The sequence below is a fragment of the Eutrigla gurnardus genome (genome assembly GCF_963514095.1).
Source record: "Eutrigla gurnardus genome assembly, chromosome: 4".
Classification (NCBI taxonomy): Eukaryota; Metazoa; Chordata; class Actinopteri; order Perciformes; family Triglidae; genus Eutrigla; species Eutrigla gurnardus.
In genome coordinates this window covers 23691144-23710558 of record NC_139918.1, presented here as the reverse complement: position 1 = coordinate 23710558, position 19415 = coordinate 23691144, and the positions used below count along the sequence as shown (strand labels likewise).

The window sequence follows — 19415 nt, the reverse complement described above, 5'->3', positions numbered from 1 at the left end:
ACCCAAATGTTGCACCACCAGTGTCTATCTATGTTTGAACCAGCATCCCATCTAGCTGACAGTGTCGCCAAGCAATGTTAGAAATTCTAGCCCCTGAAGCTAACGTTAGCTATCATGCTAGCTAACAGAGGAGTTTAAAGCACTTGCAAGTCGACTTCGCCGACTTCAAATGGCGGCGTTCATCCTGGGCTCTTGCCCCGTAGCACACTAGTGCTTCCTTTAATCACGCTGTAGCACACTAGCGCTCCCTTTAATCACGCTGTAGCACACTAGTGCTTCCTTTAATCACGCTGTAGCACACTAGTGCTTCCTTTAATCACGCTGTAGCACACTAGCGCTCCCTTTAATCACGCTGTAGCACACTAGCGCTCCCTTTAATCATGCCTGCCACCTGCTCCACCTCGACTCATTCACGTATTCACTATACGGAGGAAAATAGGCTGAACACCTGGATGCGGCTATCCATTCATTTTACAACCTATAAATTGTATCATTTATCAATAAAGCAAATGTTTTTTGTCCACTGGATTGTGGTCAACCGAGCTAGCTAGCAAGCTACAGGAATGTAGCAAGCATCAATATAGCAATGCTAAATAGCTAACAAGCTAGAATCCAGTCACCAGAGACGGGACTGTCAATTAATTGATTCCTCCAAAATAAAACACTTAACTGTGAAAGTGTACTAATAGGCGTAACTAGACCGTTTTTAGGGGTATAAAAGGGTTTTTTAAATTAGATGAAATAGATGAAAATGCAATATAAAAATAACAGTCATGTTGTTTTTTTTAAGTCCTTGTTTGACAAGCTTAAACACGATCAAAACATTATTCCATTTGTAGGCTACTTTGTAAAACCAAGCGATGGACTTTTTTGCTCAGCATTAAAGTAAGATTTCCAGTCACAGTGATTTTCCCAAAAGTCTGATGTTCTTCATTCAAAAATGTGGGAATGATAGTCCAAAATAATGTTAAAATGTAATTTTTTTTTCTTTAAAAAAAAGGGATTTTGGGATCATTGGGTGCTCAGCACCCCTAAAACTCTGAATCTCCCCTGACTATAAGTATACAAACGGATGTTTTTCATGTTCAGTATAGTCTTTATTCTTGTGGAAAGTGTGTATTAAAAGAAAGGAACGCTGTTCACCAAAGTGCAGCCATAACTACCGCATCGCTCAGCGAGGGAATCGATGCCACTTCACCCAGTAGCACCCGTGTGTCTCCTAGTGGGTCCTGAAATAGGGTGTTGCTGGGGTGTCAGAGAATCACACCCCTGTCTGCTTCCCACCTGCTCCTAAACAGCCTATAGACGCTCTCATGTCTTTTCTCACACGGGCGCATGCACACACCCAGCCGAGAGTATACGCCGAGACAAAGAGCACAGCGCACAAAGGTGATGTAGTGGCAGATGCTCCCGTCACATACTTAACATATCTCCACCTGCAAAACAGTGCAACTCTCTCTCTCTATATATATATATATATATATATATATATATATATAAAATATATATGTCTCTCTGGCTCCATGGAACTCAGCGTTGCTATTCAGGACTGATTAATTTCCCTGACGGACAAAAGAAGCTCTTAAACCACAATCCTTCACCCAATATTTATCCAATCTGACCAAATATTATAATTAATGCCCGTCTCTCCTCTCTCCTTCAGGCCAATATATTCCCCTCATCCTCCCACCCCTCTCTCTAACCTCTCAGTGCCAAGTTCACAGATAGAGAGAAAGTACTTCCTGTGAGAGGCCGGGCCGGCTGCCAGAGAGACTGATCCACCAATCTGACACGTTAATGAGATCCTGGCCCGTAGTACTGGAGTGTCAGGCCTCCTCTGCTGCGGCATCAGCCCTGCCGTGACCTGCAGCACACACACACACACACACACACACACACACACACACACACACACACACACACACATGCACAGAAATACATGAATATGAGTGAGTCTGTCTGCACACACACACACACACTTTAAGAGGGGGGTTCAGCTTCTTAAATCTGTCTAATTAAAACACCAAATCCCTCTACTCCCCTCACCCACCAACCCAATCCTCACTTCCCAGCCTCACACACACACACACACACACACACACACACACACACACACACACACACACTCACACCCCACCCTCCTCCATCCCCACTGCCACCACCCCCGATTCCGCAGGAGAAATGATTATTAGGAATTTAATGGGGGAACGTTTCCCATCCCACACCATCTGGGGCTTGGGAATGGCACGAAATTTGAGGATGCTTGCCGAACGCGGCGGTTGAACATTATTTCCATTTTTATTTTATTTTCATTTATTTATTGACTCGTGCTCGGATTTTCAGACATTGCAGGAAAAGGGGCTCCTGATTACAATAAATTACCATAGTGTATTAAAAATAAAACACATATACGTGTTTGTTTTTCTCCCGTCGTAGGTGATTGCGACAAAACTTTTCTCAACTTCGGAGGTGATTGTTGTCATCCTGCGACTCATCCCTATAGGAACACCGTGTTTGTTTTGCACTAATTACAACACTGAGCCTCAGATTGCAAATTCACCTCTATACGATATTTATCCCCCATTCCCGTCCTTCACCTCCCACACAGAGCCAGGCCATATGCTCCCTCTCTCTCTCTCTCCCTATACTTCTCTCTTCCCCCGACCCCTCCCTCTCTCCCCTCTCTCTCTCCTCGCCGCTTAATGAGCTGCATGAATGTAGGGGTACGTGTACACGTTTGACCCCGTGCTAAACTGCTGCACGCCGCCCCGTGGACCTCGTGGGCGTGAAACCCCCCCTCACTCCCTGGGCTCCTCCTCACCCTCGTCAGCCTCTCTGCAAGGCCCCAGAAGGGATTTGAATCTCCTCTGACAAACACACATATAGTCACACAGACACACACACACACAGCCTGGTAGGAGAAGCATTAAGACTAACATGGTGAGAATGTTAGTGAATGGGATAAATAAGGCCAGGCTTGGGGGGGGTAAAGAGGTGCTTTTAGGGCCCCAAAGGGACCCGAGGAAACCTGGTCTTCTAGTTTTACGATGATACAGAGAAGGAGAACAGAATGAGTGAGAAATGAAGACGAGAAAACAAGACCTTGTTTCTTATTTTCTTCCACGAGTTGACTTTGTGATTTGATCCCTTCTTGACTGGTGAAAACCACAATTCACCATCTCCCGACCCGGTTTGAGTTCTTGGTGCTGAATCTTGGTGCTGAATTCCAATTTCTAGGACCAGTTCAGATGACATCATCATCACCATCATCATCAGGTCTCCTAAACACGTGCACGTTTCCAAACTGGCTTTTTAAAAATGATTAATTTAGCGTAATTGTGATCATTTTAATTCGATATTAGATCATGAGAAACGCCTCGTGAGAAGAAATAGACATATATATATATTTTTTTATAAGCAAAAATTGCATTTGGCTGCCTTGCATAGCTCAATTGACCGTTATTGCTAACAGACTGAATATGTGAACTCCAATCATGTCTCAGCAAACTTCCCTGATGAGGCAAAACGTCGTCGAGTTGACTTTGTGATTTGATCCCTTCTTGACTAGTGAAACCACAATTCACCATCTCCTGACCCGGTTTGAGTTCTTGGTGCTGGTTTGTGATCTTCCTATGAAAAGTTATCTGACTTCCTGACATTCCCTTTGTTGTTGTTGCTTCTTTCTTCTTTTTTTTTACTCCCCACAATTAAATAAGTTCAAATGCAGAACAAACATGTTTGTCTGACAAAACAAATAGGTGGGTGTGATTTAACATTATAGATTAGCCTATTAGAATATGATGGCCCTGAAATGTCTCTCTGCAGAGAACAAAGAATTTCATGATGATTTGCTGTTCAACCTGTACAGAAGTGAGTCAATGCTGAAGGGTTCACTGCTCCTGCATGCTTCAGTCTCTTCTGGAGTGGTTTGACAGGACTTTGAAAACATTGTTTTCATGGTGCCGAGTGTTTGTGTCTCTCATTCCTTCTCAGGATCAGGCATCTGATTTCCATGATCCCAGATTTCTACGGGTCATCTCCTTGAAAGTCAAAGTGTCATTGATAATTAAGGACAGGAGGAGGCATGTTAGATTGTTTATGTACTCAGAGTTTTTCTTCTTTTTTGTTGCTGCCTCCCATGTAAAGTCACAGTTTGTGAGCTTTTATTGTCTTAAAGCAAGGTTTTACATGAACATAATGTTCTCCTGTGTTTGAGAATTAACTCATGAATTTGGAAACTCATGAAACTAAAAGTTTGATTTTTATAACCAGATGTTTTAATGATCAGCATCTGTCGTGTGTGTCTCTATCAGTGATCGGACTCTGCACCAAACATGGTGGATTTAGCTGTTTTACCCCGGATTTTGAATGATGATGATGATGGAGATGACGATGATGATGGTGACTCCTCGGAGGAATTTTTAAAAATCAAAGTGAAACACAGAGGAAGTATAAACGTGTTCATTGAGCACCGATATGAACACAAACTCATTAGGCTTCCATATCATTTCATTAACACCGGCTTCATCTTCCTCCCGCTGATGACATGGAATTATAATCCAGCTTGTAACGGTTAGTAAAACCGCCAGTACCGATAATAAAATTAAGTGCGCATACCTTCATCTAAATCCGGATGTTCAGGATCATATAAACTCTTTATATATAAACATAATTGTAATAAAAAAATTACTGGGGGGAAAAATAATCTGATTTTTGTTCATTTAGAGAGTGTGGCACCACCTTTAACAGGAGGTGCTGCATCTCCAGGGATGACCAGTTGGCTCCTCACTGGGAGGACTGGGATCTCTGGCTGACTTCCAACACCTCGTGGGCATATTTGTCACGAATCAGCCATTTGATCGACTGGAATTTAATCAAATTACATCGACAAGCCTCAGTCAGATAACGAATTAAAAAAGGAAACCTGCCTTGTATGAGCGCAACGTGAAACTAAAATATTTCTATTGTATACTAAATATTTGAAAATACCGTTTGAGACTGTATATATAATATAATTAATGTCAATATATATATTAAATTTGATATATATCACCAAAGCAGAGGTTAATTAAGATGATTATATTATTATTATTATACCTGGTGTCGTATGATTTTCACAGAAAGCCGAGAAGCTGCGACAGAGAGCCTCTGACTTCATTTTATTGCGACAAACACATCACAAAACATTAACACATTACTTCACGAATATTTCGATCCATAACGAGTTCTCGGGAGTGTGCGCGTGCATGTACAGGAGCGTGTGTGTGTGTGTGTGTGTGTGTGTGTGTGTGTGTGAGGAATTCAAATTAAGAATATCATCCAAAAATCATTCATAATTCGGTTCAAGTTACAAAATCAACAGAATTTATGGGAGTACAGTCACCGACATTGTGCAGGAAGTGAAGGCATCACAGTCGCTCTTCAGCAGAAACAAGAAAGTGTAAAAAGTTCACATCAAACTATCCAAAAACTGTCATTTCGTTGCATATTGATGGTCATCGTCTCTTTTTTTTTCTTCTTCTTTTTTTCTATTTTAAGGCATGTTGTTCGGATTAATGACACATGTCGTTCACCTCACACAGAATCATCCTCCTTGCAGCTGCAGCGAAATACACAACGACAAAGCAACATAAACACACTTTCAATGGATGGGAATTCACATAAAAAGGTAACACTGTTGAATTGTACATTTTTAATAATATATTATCCACATTCAAATTGACGGACTCATAATAAATAAGCTCAAATAAATAAATAAATACGATAATCATTTACATTCACCTCGTTACCACACTATTTACTCCAGATACAAATGTATTTTCTTTTTTTTTATTTCTTTTTTTGTTTTTTTGTTTGTTTTTTTTCTCCCCCACAACTTCCTGAATTTCTAGGACCAGTTCAGATGACATCATCATCATCATCATCATCATCAGGTCTCCTAAACACGTGCACGTCTCCACACTGGCTTTTTAAAAATGATTAATTTCGCGTAATTGTGATCATTTTAATTCGATATTAGATCATGAGAAACGCCTCGTGAGAAGAAATAGACATATATAATTTTTTTTATAAGCAAAAGTTGCATTTGGCTGCCTTGCATAGCTCAATTGACCTTTATTGCTAACAGACTGAATATGTGAACTCCAATCATGTCTCAGCAAACTTCCCTGATGAGGCGAAACGTCTTTATTCTTCTTCCCCGGTTATTTCATTTAGCTGATTTTTTTATCATCTCACTGGCTGCTGGGAACGTGATTAAATAAGCAGAAAAAAAAAATTACTGTTTACTAGATCACAATTTTCTTTTTATAACCCATATCATGACTGTCATCTGCAGAGCAGCCATTAACAAACAGATACAATGCACTGTAACTGTAAACAATTTACACGAAACCTGCATTTTAACGAATGATTTGTTCACTAACAAATATGTCATTCAAATCTTAGTTTTCTTTAAATAAATCAGGTTGAAACCATTTGTTTCCCAAAGCAAAAGCGTTCTCCATTTTTTCCTGCCTGATATCCACAGATTGCAGAAGTGCAATCATCGTTCTAATTTGCAGACTTTTAGCATGAGTCAAAGAAAAACAAGTCTTAACACGCAACTCAAAGTGACTTTTTTTAAATGGCCATTTGTGCAGCGCACTGGAGTCCGTTTCGGGGGGGGGGGGGGGGTGGATTGCATCGCTTCTCAAACTTGAACATTGTCCAGCTGATTGATTAATTGTGGAACGAGCCATTAACTTCCCCTTGTGCTTGGAAGGACTGGCTGCGGACGTGCAGATCGTAGGGGAAACGGCCCTCTGGGGACACCCGGTACATGGAGTTGTGCGCAAGAGCCGTGCGCCCTGGCGCACTGCAGTAGCGCATGCCATAGTGGCTGCTTTTGCCGTAGTCCGGCGGGTCGTCGTGTTGTTTGAGGGAGAAAATCCCGTTAAAGTTCATCGGGGGGCTCAGCTGGCCGTCGAAATGTGGACTCCCGCCCTCTGGGGACGGGTTCTCGTAGTAGGGCTCGTACGCGCCGCCGTAGCTGTAGTGTCTGAACGGCTTGGCGCTGCTGTCCAAGGTGCTCCCGCTGTGGCCGGGGGGCGTGTTGACGTCCGAGCCGGGGTACGGGTACACGGCGTCGTAGGGCGACCTGCCGGAGAACACCACCTCCCCGTTGTGGTCGGTGAGGAAATTCCTCGCGTTCAGCTGCAAACAACCGGCCACCAAGTTGGTCGTGGGCTGAGATAATCCTTTGCACAAAGTCTGCACGAAGGCGAGGAGGTCCGGTCTCTTCCCCGCGCTCAGGGTCTCTGACAGGGCCCAGATGTAATTTTTAGCCAGTCTAAGGGTCTCGATCTTGGACAGTTTCTGGGTCTTGGAGTAGCACGGCACCACTTTGCGCAGGCTCTCCAGCGCGTCGTTCAGGCCGTGCATCCGGCTGCGCTCCCGGGCGTTCGCTTCGTGGCGCCGCACTTTGGACCTGTCCCCCTCCTTGCCCCTCTTTTTCCGCGGGCCCCGCTTTTTGGGAAGCCCGTCGTCATCCTGGTCGTCCTCCCTCTCGTCTTCCTCCCTGTCGGAGATGTCGTCGTCCTCGGCCTCCCTCATGTCGGAGTTGGACCGGTCCGAGTCGTGTTTGCGCTCCTTGTCCAGGCTCTCGGGCAAGCCTTCACGGGGATAACTGGCACCGAACCGCGGCTCACACATCATATGAGGTTCCTCGAATGGCAGCGTCAACATATTTTTCCTGTCAAAGTCGAAGCCAAAACACACACAAAACTATGAGGACGGAGTAGACGACAGCGGCGCCTCCTGAAGGTTGTCAGTTAATTACCTCGTGAATGGGTCCTCCCAAGAGGAAGAGGAGCAAATTGGCAAGCAAGGCCAATGTCACAGCCTGCTACCTTTTCAAAGACACTCAACTTCATTGTCTCTATTTAGACAAATCACCTTTTATCAAGTGATATTTGTTAGAATACGTGACAAAAGCCTTTCCTTTTTTTTAAACGACATTTAAATCAATAAAGACAACCTCTAAAAGTCAACACATTCACAGGTAATATTATAATAATAACAATAATAATTAAAAACATACCTCTGGTCAGCGTGCGCCTTGCATGTTCCCAAATATCTCCTCTGAATCTGCGATGCAGCTTCTTCTCTTGCAAATTAAAGGAAAAGCTGAATCCTGCGCACTCTCTCTCTCTCTCACTCTCTCACTCTCTCTCTCTGTCTCTCTCTCTCCCTCTCGCTCTCCCTCTCTCTTCCCTTCCCTCTCTCTTTGAGGAATGACACTCATGCCAACAGCGGGTACCCATGCCATCTGCCGCTGACGTCTTGTGGCAGCCGAGACCACGTGTTCAGTGTCCCACGGGACCTCCATTCCGTACCGATCATCTGGCAGCTCCGGTAATGGGCACCGGGAGGCCCGCGTTTACCGTCAAAAACACAGACCGGAGAGGGATAACAACTAATATCTGCATCTCCCCGCGTATGAAAGATGAATTCATGTCGTTTTATCTGCAAAAAAAAAGAGAGGGGATGTGCAGACTTTCTCAACAGGTTAGATAGATAGATAGATAGATAGATAGATAGATAGATAGATAGATAGATAGATAGATAGATAGATAGATAGATAGATAGATAGATAGATAGATAGATAGATAGATAGATAGATAGATAGAACTTTTTTTATTTATAAAATTAATCCTTTTGCTCTTAAACTGTGGCCCAGAATTGTATTTATAGACAAATTTGCATAGATTATTTAAAATATATAAGACATACATGACTGACATAAGACATACAAAAACCTGTGCAGGTCTTGCACAAAAAGACCCCCCCCCCCTTTCAAAAAGAAGCAAGATCATTAAATGAAACCAATTAAAATGTGTGTTCCTGACAGGGAAGCTGCAAACAATGAAAGCAAAAAGGCAGAAGTGACCAAGACGATGTGATTTGTATGGAGACATACTCCCATCTAAACACTGGCTCATCATCTTGATACTTCATTCTCTGATGAGATATTCTTAGGAGTCTCCAACCACAGCAATACAATGCAATGGACTATATGCATGGCCCATATTTAAGTATCCATAATCCATATCCAATGTCTCATTAATGAAATGTGTTTGTTTTAACCCAGAAGGTGATCTTTCCCAAACCTCAGCCAAGTCTGTGCTTCAAGCTGACCAAACCCTTAAAACAGCATGAAACTGATTTTTCATGAGGCACAGACAAATGATGTCATCATGCTGACAGAGGCGTCATATCAGGAAACACTTCTGTGAGGAAGCAAATCTCAACAAATTAAAGAGGTTGACTAAACTGTGGTGTATTTTTAGCTATTTTTTTTAAATTCTTGATTCATTTGAAGGCCATTTTCGCTTATTTATATTAATTAGTGTGTTTAATTCCTGGCTCAGTAGTTGATGTCATCAAATTGGTTTTGTTTGGTCCAACAAATTATAATATTCAGATCAGCATATTCTACAAAGTTAGAATGTTTGAGATAGATCAAGATAGTTGCGTGTGCATTTTCTAACGGATTGTAATCGACTAATCGACGCAGTATCTATATCAAATTCCAGCAGGCTCCCATGCAGAGGACGGTGCGATACGGGGGGGGGGGGGGGGGGGGGGGGGGGGTGCACAGTGTGGGTACCTCAGGACCGTAGACATTAAGTACACCCCGTGGAAAAGGCCCGGTGGCACGCTGCCAAGTCCACACTGGGGCACAGCTGGCACTCGATATGGGTGTATGCACTCCTCAGTTATGTGGAACACACACACACACACACACACACACACACACACGCGCGCGCAAATGTATGCCTGTGAATGACCTTGTTGCAAGGAGAATCAATTAAAGCAACTTATCAATCTCGGTGTATTGGACGTTCGGAAACATCGCGGGCCAGGCAGCGGAGTTCCACGGCGAGGTGACGGCGCACCCATGGGTGCGAGATCAGCGTGGAGGTAAAGGTAGTGGGTGACAACAAGAGCACGCGCACACCGGTGACGGTGTATACACTTAACCCCAATGTGTGAGAGCCGGAGCACCAGACATGTCCCCTCCCCACACACACACACACACACACACACACACACACGTACACACACACACACATACACACACTACTGTACATAAGCACACCCCAAAGAAATATAATTAAAAAATATAAAAAACAACCAGTCCCTTCATCACCAGTCCCCCCCCCCCCCAAAAAATGCCTCAGCTGGTCTGCCGATCGTTCTGGTCCAGCGCGCACACAAACACACACACACACACACACACACACACACACACACACACACACACACACACACACACACACCAGCATCTGATGAGTCAAACTCCCCATCTCAGACTAATCAGTTGACTGCACTAATTGCAAATGCAAATATGCAAATTTATATTAATTAATTACTGCACTAATTAGTTCTCTTGTCTTTTCAGGTAATAAATCATGGTGTGGTTGAGAGGGAAAGAGGGAGACATGGCAGTGATCTTTTGTCTGCTAGAAATCCTGGTTTCGGGTCTAAATCATCGTCTATCTTGCAGTGTTTTTACGATGGTTTTCATGTTTAAAAAAAAAAAAAGAAGACCACCGAGACTCCTTCACTTTTTTACCTTTTTATCACTCACAACAATCCCAACACACTTCATTATTCCAATGGATGCTTTAAGGGGATTCGCATGTGGACGCGGTGTAATGTGGGAGGTGCAGCGGATAGCACAGTTGGTAAATCAGGGGGTCTCGCTGACAGTTCTTGCCTGTCAGCTCTTTTAATTATCACATTATCAGCTTTTATAGGCGCGGCGCGTGGTGTGGAGCTGCAAATGAAGGCGCCGCGGATCGCACGCGGAGTCGCGAGCGTTTTCTCAATTGATGTCAGCAGTTCAAGGGAATTTGCGTCTGGATGATGAGCGCGAGGCCGGATGGTGCGGCGATGCAACGCGATTCTGTCCAAACCGCGAACTGACTGCACCGCTATTTATAGAAGGTTTCCTCGCTGAGACCCTGGGAGGCAGAAGTCTCGCTCCGAAATGAACTCCGAAGGCAAAAGTGTTCTTTTTTTTAATTATTATTATTATTTTATCCTGACACTGACTCGGTAATGAGCCTTTTTACTGTTTCTCAAGGATCGCTGTTTATTTGGCTTCGCTTTACGCCGAGGTGCATGTACAAATTACTAAAGCTTAATAAGTAAGTGCTTAAATACAAGTGTGATTAATTTATTCTGAGTAGGACTTGTTGGTGCCTAATACCCAGATGAATACCTCCGTTGTTGTAATCAGATGCTTGTTCTCACACCGTTTTTTAAATTGTCTTTATTTATTATAAAATGCTTCCAGATCTCTCATTCACTCTTTTCTTTTTCTTTTTTTTTTTAAACAAATCAAGTGTATCTCGTACTTTTATTCCCCTCTCTTCCTTCATTGGTAAAGTCTCTGAGTTCTTGAAGTCTTATTTACAATGTACAAGAGAAATCATAGACTGTATGAAATGGACGCCTTATTGATTTGGAAGTTTTGTAAATTGTTGGATTTTTTTCAGGTGACCAAAACAGTTATAAATAACTTTCATTAACAGAAAACACTATGAAAAGGTTTAAAATCAAAAACATGAACCCGTCAATCACTAGGTAGCCACGCCCTAAAACGTATTTATCCTCTATTTGAATCTAAATGTGACCATGATTTACTAAATGGACATCATGCTCCAGTAAAAAGTTGCAATTTTGACCAGAAAATCAGGTTTACAATGTTTACTGAGCTGAAACACCAAGTAAGAAGTAAGAAGTAGGGTCTTGTTGCAACTAGAGGAGTCGCCCCCTGTGGGCCATTAGCAAGAATGCAAGTTTCAAGAATGCAAAGAATTGCAAGGCTTCACTTTTCTGCTGCCTGAGGGAGATCTGGCAAGTTCCATCGTTAAATTGTGTTACAACAATAAAGCAGACAATATTACCAGCCATGTCCTCTATACTCAACAACACATCGCAACTTTTTTTATTCTATGTACAGGAGTCCCAGGTAGGTCAGTGGATTGAGGACATGAAAAACTGCAGGATTTTCACACTGGAAAACGGGGCTCAAACGTTCAGGCAACAAAACACGTCGGTTTATAGGTTATGGTGATGATTGATGATGTTGTCCAAAGCAACTTGCAGTCTAAGTGCATTCAAAAGGAACAAGAGCAAAATGCCATCGTGGAAATTGGAAGTCCAGGCTGTCGGCGAGCCGGAGTCCCGATTTTTTCCACACAATCTGGATTCAAACGGAAAAAACATGTTGTAGAACGTTCTTAGTGGACAGGTTTCATCTCGGTCTAGCAGCGAAAACGCATCCAACCACCACCCACCCAACACCCAACCACCACCCACCCACCGAAGGCGCACACGGTGGACGTGCAGAGGAGGGCTGAGGATTGTGGGACTGATTACCAGAGGCCAGGTCCTGGACTGGTGTCCTCCAGCTGTGCTGTTCTACCCAATTAGAACCTCCATATGCTGCCATTCAGCTGCTGAGTAGCCACACCTCCCACCCACACAGGTGGGAGCACTGTGTGTCTCTGTGTGTGTTGGCCCTTTTTGTTTTCTTTCCTCCATACAAACCAGCGAGCCGAGTTTCGCCCCAATATTTTTGCGACATACAAACATACGATCGCCTCGTGATCTTATTTCCTTTTGTGTTATGAAGCACAACGCTTTCCTCACACCCAAGCAAAGGGACTCGGACCGCCACCGCTCCTTTGATAAGAAACACACAGGTATTTAGGTGGGTGGCACAGAAGTGCTAATAGTATTAAAATATGGGGATATGAATAATGGATATGTTTTTGAAGATGTATAATGTAAAGATGTTAGTCCTGTTTTCAGACAGAGATGGGACGCAGACGTGAAACGTTGCTGGAGGCACCCGACTTCTTTTTCAAAGCACAATCTGTTCGCACACGTTCAAAGTGTCTGCGACAATCTGTCGCGGTAGAATGCGACACTCGCATCCTCTGAAAGTGATAAGATAAATAAAATGTGTCAGATATCATATTTAAGTAAAAAAAAAGTCACATCTTGAGTTTTGTGTAAGTATGAATGATAAACTCGGAGGAGCTGCTCTCTGACACGAGGCTCTTCATTATGAAATTAAAGTTTTTAATAAGTGTTTTGTCATGAATGGGATTCTACTGATTTTTCCAACTTCTCTGCATTTTTTGAAATAGCAACTGTGCCTTTTTTTTTTTTCTCCTCCAAGCCCGAAGCCGAGGTGATTGACAGGGTTGTAATGTCGTTTTCTCACTTAATCGACACTTCAAGTGTTGATACGGCATCTTTCTCCATCTTCCCTTCATCAACTGTCCTCGGCTCCCCGTCGCCTTACTGTGTTTAAAACCGCTTCTCATTCTCAAAGTGTTGTGCAGCGTGCACATTTAGTCAAAACTTCTTTCTTTTGTGGAAGACTGTAATGCTGTTACAGCAATAACTACAAATATGAGCATTGTTTGAAATGCTTTTCCCCCCTTTTATCGGCTATGAAGTGTAGAAGTGCTTTTGCTCCGTTTGCCTAAAGAAAAAATAAATGTCTATTTGCTTTCATGTCGAGTGTAACATCATTTTGTATTAAATATGAAGCTACAGTTAGAAAAAGAGGGTTCAGTAATCTCAGTTAGCATTCCTGTCATCGCTTCAGACCCTGACTTTAGCACTTTATCTTTAGTTCTTCATTCAGTCCACTTCAAGGGTCATAGGTCAAATCTTGATCTGTGTAAACGGAATAACATTTTGACAAATATGCGTACTTATTTTCCTGCTGACTAGATCGATACCACACTCATGTTTGGAGCTTAGATTAGCACAGTTTAGCTTAGCTTAGCTTAGCTTAGCATAAAGGACGGATGCTAGGAGCAAACTAGCAATCCAGCTGGTCAAAATTCACAACGACTCGTTAAATTTACCTCTGGCTGTTTAGACAAACTCCACCTTCTCCTCCACTCTGTTAAACTTGTAATGTTGCTGGAAACATCTCAACACGACGCCACGCAGCCATCTGTGGTTTTAGAACGAGGGAGCGGCTTTACACTGGTTTGAGTTTGATTTAAAGTACTGTGTGATGAATTGCAGCTTAATATAGAGTCAGCATGATGAAAAAAAAATATTGGCAATGATAAATGAGGTTTTAAAAATCTTTCAAGGGGTTCATTTGAATGTTGGTAGTACTCCTCGAGCAGCAGCTACGTTTTTCCATCGGTTTCTTGTCATTTTGGTGAAGTTAACAAAAGGTGGAAGAAATATTCAGCTCCTTTAAGAAAACTCCATTACTAGTAAAAGTGATGCATTCAAAATCATCCTTAAAGGTCATGTTGATAACATTTTTATGTAAATGAATAATTCATAAAAAATAATAAAGCTCCAGAATCAACAGTATCACCTCTTGTGAAAAAAAGTTTTTGATTGTGAATTCATAATTAAAAAAAAAATGTGTTGGTCCGTAATTAATGTTTTGTTTACCTCCCTGCAAGGCTTGTGAGCCAATAGAATAACGGCATGGCATGGTATCTCTTTGGGGTCTTTGGGGTTGCAAGTATTTTTTAAAGTAAAGGATCTGACGTCTTTCCTCACCACTGAAAGATAAAATGTAAAATAACTTGTAGATGTATTTAGTTGAGTACAAATTGAAATATTTCCCTCTGAAACACAGTGGAGTAGAAGTATACAGTAGAGTACAGATAACTCAAAACTTACCACCACTTAATATGAATGATCAAAGTGAGACACATGCAGTCACAATTAATTCCTCTCAATATTTCCTCATTAAATTAACTCCTCACAATTTTTGTATGGTCTTTTTTTCTGTGACACATGATTCTGCAGAAAGTGATCCCCACTTTCACAGCGGGCCCTTTGTCTACAGCCGTCGGGGACCTCGACACCCTCCGCAACTCGCATCATCTGCTGTGTGTCAGGATGCCGGGGACATGATGAGGGTCTGCCCTGCCCCTTGTGCCCCACCTGAGGGAGGGTTACCGCTGGCAGCCACGGCTCCTTCACCTGTCAGGCTTCCAGAGAGGAACCACTTGGCTGCCAGCACAAATGGCGTCTTCCTATTTGGGGGTCTGCCCCCCAGTCAAGATGAGGGAAGCTTGGCTCTTTAAGAGTTGGGCCAATTCCCAGACACACTTGCAGCTTGTGCCACAGGGCCCTTTGATTCTGGGCTCTCGATCAGTCGGTCTAAATAAAGCTCTGTGCTCTTTCCAGTGGATAGACGGGGTTTCATTTTTATTAAACAGCTTGATATGTAGCTCGTTCAGATAAGTGGCGAGAACATGCTGCCCGCTCTGGTTAGGTTAGAGGATGGTTTCCCAGAAGGGTAGCCGATACTGTAGCCTTGCTGTGACAGGCTGAGGTTTTATTTACAGTATATGTTTGCTATTTATAGTTGGCAGCATTTTAATTTTATTAATTAATTGTCATTAAGTGTTCAAGAAAACTGGCAACTATTCTCTACTTGTCAAATGTGAGGATTTGCTGCTTTTTTCTGTCTCATATGATGGTGCACTAAAGATATTTGGGTTTTTGATGGACAAAGCAACAAACTGCAGACTTCAATTTTAACTCTTTGAGTTTGTTGTTTGAACAATTTTCTTTGAGAATTTTTAAATAATTTTATGGTACAATCTCATCGATTAAAAAGCCCTTAACTGCACCCCTCTTTTTCTTACTATCAGCACTGTCTCTGTGTGTGAAGGGACAATAACCGATGTACACATGCATAAAAACATTTGCATGCGTACATCTGTTTTACATATGGAATGCGGTTGAGCGCATCCTTCCCACATGTGTGGCTGTTTTCCTTTTGATGAAGGAAAAGCAAACTTATTAGCAGGTCCAGGTACATCAGAGCAGCAGTATCCGCCAGTGGCCATGTGATTAAATCACACAGAGTGAGTCTCAGGGAGCCGGGTAATGAAGGAACAGGCTGGCGGAGGCCTTCACACCCCTCCCCCCCTCCTCCTCCTCCTCCTCATCTTCCTCCACCAAGTCATACTGGAGCTCAGCCCGAGCCTGGGACAGGAGGTGGGGTGGAGCGCAAATACCAACACTCACATAAATGACATGGACAAAATGGAAATGTGCATGTATGGGAGAAATGGAAGACCTCGACGTGCATGTTGTCTTTTTAAACACAAAAGAGACTGAATCCACAAAGAAGCAACAAAAAGTAGGCGTGTATACAAATCTATAAATGAGCTTTCACGTGATGAAACGATGGAACAACCATCACAGGACGCACACTCGTGTTTATCCAACCACCCTAGACGGAAGTTAATACCAGAAAAAAGAAAGTAATTTGCACATTTTTTACTTCCGAGCAGATTGACTGTTTAAAAGTATAATGGCCCAAAACAAAAGCTCTGTAAATCAACAGCGAGCCAAAAAATCCCCCACAAATCTTACTTTGCAGCCTCACCATATTCCTCTATCGTGCCAAAAATCAGCATTAAAAGCTCTTTAAAATACGGTTGATGGCTTTTGGTTACAGGCAGTCCCCATTTTCATGCCTGGCAATGGTCTTTTATGGCGAGGGACCTAATACAAGATTTCTGTTCTAGTGCAAACACAGTGGCCATGGGCACCAAGGAACAGCTGCCGTATAATTGAATTAACATTCGCCTTCTGCTTCGGCACTCAGCGCTGTGCTGAGAACTCATACACAGCCCTCCACAAGCTCCATCAACCTGCCCATGAATATGCATGCTGCTTGTGATAAATATGCGTTGTGTGTGTAATGTTTGTGGAGCTGCCTACACGGTGGATAAAGAGCTATATACTGACTATCTCGGGAGTGTGACACCGTATACATCAAGTGTGAGGATCCGGTTCTTAGTGCTGCGGGCCCTCGGAGGCGGAGAGAGTGTGGATTTGAAGTCTCACAGAGACATCTAGTGGAGGTTGGACTGTGAGACAGATTATAGCTGATGCTCCACACAGTTCACCGAATGTGTGCAGCCTTTTGCTGATTTTAGTAAAACAAAAAGCCCACTTTCTTTCTCTTCACCTGGATTATTTGTATGTAAAATATGAAAACATATATAACATATAGCTTTTGATTTAAGCAGGTGTCACAAACTCATACGTCCTGTGAAGGAATGTAAAGTAGATAAGTAGGATGGGGAGAGATGTTATATATACAAAATAAAGTGCATTCACACATAGAGCCATCTCTCCAAACCACCCTTTCTATAGACATCAATTACAAATTAGAAATTAGACACAACTTAGACAATGAAATAGAAAATGACTGACAAGTCACCTACCCTAATCCTAACCCTAACCCATAAATCTAAACCTAACCCTATCCCTAACCCTCCAGGGCCCAGAGCCCGAACCCTCCAAGGTCCTGGCCCCTAACCCTAACCCTCCAGGGCCCAGGCCCCTAACCCCAACCCTAAACCTCCAGGCCACTAACCCTAACCCTACAGGGCCTAGGACCCTAAATCTCCAGGGCCCAGGCCCCTAACCCTAAACCTACACCTAACCCTAAACCTAACCCATAACCCTAACCCACCTACGTTGCCTAGCAATGTTGACCTCGTCCTCCGGAGATTATATCCAGATTTAGTTTGTTGTTTTGGCTTTATTTGAGTCTTGTGCACCACAAAGTCCTCCACAATCTGCTCCAGGATCAACCTCTCAGCTCTGTTCGTTCTCAGAGCACAATATACCGGTCCACTCTGCCTCTCTGTCCCAGTATGACCAGTCCACTCTGCCTCTCTGTCCCAGTATGACCAGTCCACTCTGCCTCTTTGTCCCAGTATGACCAGTCCCAGTCCACTCTGCCTCTCTGTCCCAGTATGACCAGTACACTCTGCCTCTCTGTCCCAGTCGACTCTGCCTCTCTGTCCCAATATGACCAGTCCCAGTCCACTCTGCCCCACTGAGCTCCTCCCTCAAGGGTCAAAGTTCCCATCTCCATGGAGATCTGATGATGTATTCATTTAGTATCTAGCATGCCATACCCAGCATGCACCTGTACATGTGACTGTGATTGATCCCCCCCCCCCCCCTATGCTGAGGGGTATTAATGTTACTTTAACCCTATTGTTGGAAGTTGGGGTACTAGGGGCAACAGGAACACTCAATCTGGCTCACTAGTTGTGGAATAGATCATCTCACCTCTGCAGAAGTTTTCAACACAAAAAATGATTTTGAGGTATGAAAGTTTTTTTTTCTCCTGCTGTGTAAAGTTTCGATGACTTTTAACTTACATGGATATCTCCAGGCTCGTGTTACGGTGGACGAGCGTTTATCATGGGCCAATGTAAGCACCTTCTTTCTCTATGTTCATATTTTTTCTAACTGTAGCTTCATATTTAATACAAGACAAATGTTAAATGTCATTTAAACTAAATAAAATATGTATTATGTATGAATATATATATGGAATCAAAATGTATTCAAATAGTTTTTTTTGTAGTAGCTCATCAACACATTTTTTTGGTATAAAATTATGTGTGTATTAGAGAACACGGGTTGCATGAAGGCAGAAGATTGTCAGAATTCCCAGGTTAGTTTGTACTCGTTGGTCTGACGTTTTGCTTCACGCACCAACTTCCATGAACTGGGCCTCGCCTCCGACGCTGCATCCAGTTCTCCTAATAGACCATCTCACTGCTTCTTTTCTGTTGCGTGTGAATGCCATAAACCGAGGAAGAAAACATGGACGCAAGCTGTTGTCAAAGCAGTGCCATTGAAAGGGTCTTTACATCCATGCTGTCACACTAATGCTGTTACTGAAAAGATGCAGCTTTTCATGATAGACTTCAAGTCTCATCTTTGAAAGCACTTTCTACATAAAAGGGGTTGAAGGTTTCCAGTCTCCCCGACAATACCTGCAATTAAAAACGTACTTTGCACTTTCTTTAGAATTTCCATATCATCAAACTTTAGGTTTCTACTTCTAATTGGGAGGCGAATTTTGAAAGTAAAAACAAAGTAAAGATTTTAATGTAAAACACATGATTTTTACTTCTAACAGTGTTTTTTTTAAAGACCTCAATACTTCCTCCACCAGTGGCAACGCCACAGTGGGAAGAGCCTCTTGTGTGTTGAGCAGCTTATAAAGCTGAATGTTTGTGACCTGCTCGTCAGGGCCGACTGGAAACACCTGGAGACCTTCAGACCCAGGTGTTTCCAGTCGGCACTAATGACCAGGACAAACAAAAAGTCAAATTCCCAAATAAAAATAGCATTTTTTTAACAGAAAGAATGCATCAAACTGATTCAGTAGAAGCAGATTCTTTTTTTTTTTATACCCCGACTTTTATCCTTAGCATCAAGCTCCAAAAGTGTTGCAATGATCTGTCTATACTGAAAATGAACCACCATCAATTCTGATAAATGATTAAATTGTCTAAATATTAAATGTTATA

At 42.8% G+C, this 19415-nt stretch overlaps 2 protein-coding genes across 2 annotated transcripts in view; both read right to left on the bottom strand.

Annotated features, from left to right (window-relative positions):
• Positions 1-5158: 5158 nt before the first annotated feature.
• On the bottom strand, positions 5159-8145 carry neurod6b (neuronal differentiation 6b). Its single transcript, XM_084007179.1, has 2 exons — positions 8081-8145; positions 5159-7732 (listed from the first exon to the last, which is right to left on the bottom strand). Exon 2 carries the CDS (start codon positions 7723-7725, stop codon positions 6721-6723), a length of 1005 nt encoding a protein of 334 aa, XP_083863305.1. The 5' UTR covers positions 7726-7732; positions 8081-8145; the 3' UTR covers positions 5159-6720.
• Positions 7538-19415, bottom strand: part of pde1cb (phosphodiesterase 1C, calmodulin-dependent b) — an 88529-nt gene continuing 76651 nt past the window's right edge. Inside the window, exon 19 of the transcript XR_014596964.1 lies at positions 7538-7554. The gene's annotated coding sequence lies outside the window, so the exon portion shown is untranslated. The remainder of the gene's footprint in view (positions 7555-19415) is intronic.

What these genes read in the sequence shown, in the direction of transcription:
- neurod6b (XM_084007179.1), bottom strand. Translation starts at nt 7,725, where the DNA reads ATGTTGACGCTGCCATTCGAGGAACCTCATATGATGTGTGAGCCGCGG.